This window comes from Aplysia californica, unplaced genomic scaffold, assembly GCF_000002075.1.
Source record: "Aplysia californica isolate F4 #8 unplaced genomic scaffold, AplCal3.0 scaffold00424, whole genome shotgun sequence".
Classification (NCBI taxonomy): domain Eukaryota; kingdom Metazoa; phylum Mollusca; class Gastropoda; order Aplysiida; family Aplysiidae; genus Aplysia; species Aplysia californica.
The window spans coordinates 342,038-345,409 of NW_004797694.1; the positions used below are offsets into that span (position 1 = coordinate 342,038).

A 3,372-nucleotide genomic window follows, 5' to 3' on the forward strand; every position below is an offset into this window, starting at 1 on the left:
TGGGGGCGCTTTTGAAGATTTGGCAACCAGTTTCTTCCACTCCTTCCGGTCTTCAGCTTTCCTGAGCGTGTCTTTGAGTTCCAGACCTGTCCATTCCTTGATGTTCTCCTCCCAACTCTTCTTAATATAATAACATAGTATAGAAACTTAAATAACATTATCCTAGACCGTGCAGTGTCATGGCCGCCACTCCCAGCTCTCTATACAATAAACTTTTCTGCGAAGTGTGCGCATCACGGGCGCCCAAATGAAGAGTGAAACATCAGTCACTCTCGTTATAGTTGGGTGTACGGGACATCTTCCCCAGTAGTCCTTAGTCTCGTTCCAATCTGAGTCAAATGGCGCGCTCTACAATGAACAGGAAGTACGATGCAATGCACGATCTAAGATAATGTTAAGATATAAGTCTTTGTTTGGAAGTGGGAAAATGACGCTCTTCAACCCGTGTTTGACTTTGGATTTAAAGTCGGACAAAAACACAGAGTATGTTCTCTCAGAGGAGGTGACTCATTGTTATGTTTGTCACCAACTGGAGGGGATGAAGAGCTGAGGTTCACTTACGGAGCGTAATAATATTTGGGTAAGAGTCAATTTGGACTTGAGTCCATTCTTAAAGGCGTCTTTTACGCATGGTTTTCACGGCAACCCAGATGTGACCCTTGACCCCACTCGGAGAGGAGACCCCGGAAGTGTGTAGCAGGTCAAGTAAATTCAGGGGGGGGGGAAGGAGGGGGACAGGAGGTGCAAGTATACTTTTACCGGATTTTGATTCAGGTCGTAATCACGGACAGAGTTGACTTCTCATGTTTTCCACGTGGAAAGTAATATAATGGACCACGTTTTACAAGAGCTAACTAACTAGCAGCAGTCTGTTTCACCAAGCCACGGGTTTTGAGTTGCTCTTGTACCCGGGGTAGGTGGCGGTAGTGGGTGTGTGTTGCGCATGCGCTGAGCTGGGCGGATGTTGCTGCTGTGCTGTTGTGCTGTCTCTGTGGAGGAGGGCAGGGTTGAGGAGGGGGCTGTGGCAGTAGCGCCGACCGCAGTGGATGTCTGGGTACGAGATTATCGTCCTCCTCGTGGGCGTGGCCACTGTTTCGTGAAGGCCGGAAGACGGTCCCGGCATGCCTCTGCTGACGTCACACGGCACTACGTCAGCAGACAGCAACCCTTCCCCTCTCGCCGGCAGCAACAGCTGATGGTTGGCGCGCCGACTGGAGCAGTATTTGTGACGACACAACCGGTGCAGACGACCGTCCGAGTGCGCGTGCGTGGCGCTGTTACTGTTCTGTGTAGGACTACTGTTCTTACAGGAGGTCTCGTTCGTGGAAGGGTAAGCGTAACCGTAAGCCTGTAGCCGGCCGCCTTTCCTCCCCACCGCCTCATTCTCCGCGAGATTCGCCAGCCGGATGGCGTTGTTCGGGTAGAGATAGCACGAGTTGCCATGACTACCGGCTCTGGCGTGGTCCCCGCCCACAAACTTGGCCTTGAGCTTGTAGAAGGCGGGGATGGAGTGGGAGTTGAGTCTCAGACAGCAGCGACAGAGCGTGCGTTTGAAGGCCTGTCGGAACTTCCGGGACAGGACGTTGTACAGGATGGGATTGACGGTGGAGCTCATGAAGTACAGCACACCTGGGGACGACCGTAACAAATTTATAAAATATATATGTAATAGTATAGAATATATAATAAACACACACACACACACACACACACACACACACACACACACACACACACACACACACACACACACACACACACACACACACACACATACAAATACAAATACACACACGCACGTATTGCTATCTATCTATCTATCTATCTATCTATCTATCTATCTATCTATCTATCTATCTATCTATCTGTCTGTCTGTCTGTCTGTCTGTCTGTCTGTCTGTCTGTCTGTCTGGCGCTCGCAACTGCATACGGTCATATGAGCGAGCGGGATACATTAAACATTTATTCAGTTAGCAGAAAATTTTGAATTTTGCCTGGGGGGGGGGGGGGGGGGCGGTCGAAGCCTACTCTTATTTATCGATTTTGGACCACCAAGGGATCTTTAACATGCGCAACTTGCATACGGGTACTCTGAAATTTTTTGCCCTTATCCGAGAAAGCTAACTGTTAGATTTTCCCTACCATAGATTAGGGGTGATCCTGAAAGACTGTAAGAAGGAACTATTAAGGAGTAGCAGTATAAAGGCTGCAGAAAGAGCCAGGAGCCCAGAGGAAGGGGCAAAGAGGGGTGGGGTGGGGAAAGAAAGCAGAAAGTGGAGACGAAAGCAGACGACAGAACATTATTACAGAGCAGGAAAGGAGGAGAAAGGATAAGATTTTAGAAAAGAACATTTTCCTTCGCTGTCCGGATTCGAGCCCCGTACCTACTGAAAGCGAGGTAAACACGGTAACCTCTAACCACGAAAGCCCCCTAAAGCAGGATCAAAAGAGTGGGAGACGTTGACGGGAATAATGATATCGCAACGTCACTGCTTTCTTGTCCTATCTCCATTTGATTTAAAACATTGACAATGTGACTTCTTCTTAAGCTCACTCTTTATTATGAGCTGCTTTCACTGTTATTTAAAATGGAGATAGGACAAGAAAGCACCGAGGTCGCGATATCCTTGATCGGGCACTACTGCCAAGGCCGCATCTTTCTGGTCTCCAGAAAAACTTCACATCATCGGTGAGCACCAAGGATGCCCAGGGGCTGCACTGTGAGCAACCTGACGCTTTGATCTCAGATCTTTTCTCTGTGACTACCGCTGGGGAGGCAAAAACAAGACAGTGACAAAGTCACCACCATAGTATGAGGCTTCGTGCAACTTTCGGAACCTTCGGTGACACTGTAAAGATGACACCACTAGGGAGCGGGACAGAGGGTGCCCACCTCGTGACTCGAAAGAGCAGATGAATGTAGGACTAACATGATCTAAACAAATAACTACTAACCAGTTGTGGTAGCTATCTCCAGTTGAGGCTATGGCAACACTTAGATAAGTAACTTACCAAAAAACTTTATAAGCCTGAAAAAACATTTTTTAAACTTATTTATTATTGTATTTATTTATATAAAACAGTTTCCTGTGTGTTTACTCTAAGACTAACGGCTAATTTCAAAACCCAAAATGCAGCACAGTTTGTTGTTATTACTAAACACAAAAGAGCCAGATGATAGAATTGGGCAGAGTAAAAAAACACCAAAAAAAACACACACACACACAAAAAAACAACTAAACAAGAACAATGAAAGTTAAAACCGACCTGATGATATGATAAAGTACTAATGGAGTTAACCGACATTTAATGTGAGCCTGATGCTCAGATCATAAACCGTGAGGGAGGAGTGTCTTTTAGTTCCGATGTCTA

At 46.9% G+C, this 3,372-nt stretch overlaps 1 protein-coding gene across 1 annotated transcript in view; it reads right to left on the bottom strand.

The window, feature by feature from the left end:
* Positions 1-727: 727 nt before the first annotated feature.
* The window catches only part of LOC101849633 (pyrokinin-1 receptor), a gene marked incomplete at its 5' end in the record, with an annotated part of 55,542 nt that continues 52,897 nt past the window's right edge, over positions 728-3,372 (bottom strand). The window contains 1 exon segment of the mRNA XM_005104551.3: positions 728-1,629. Within this exon segment, the coding sequence (XP_005104608.2) occupies positions 875-1,629 (755 nt within the window).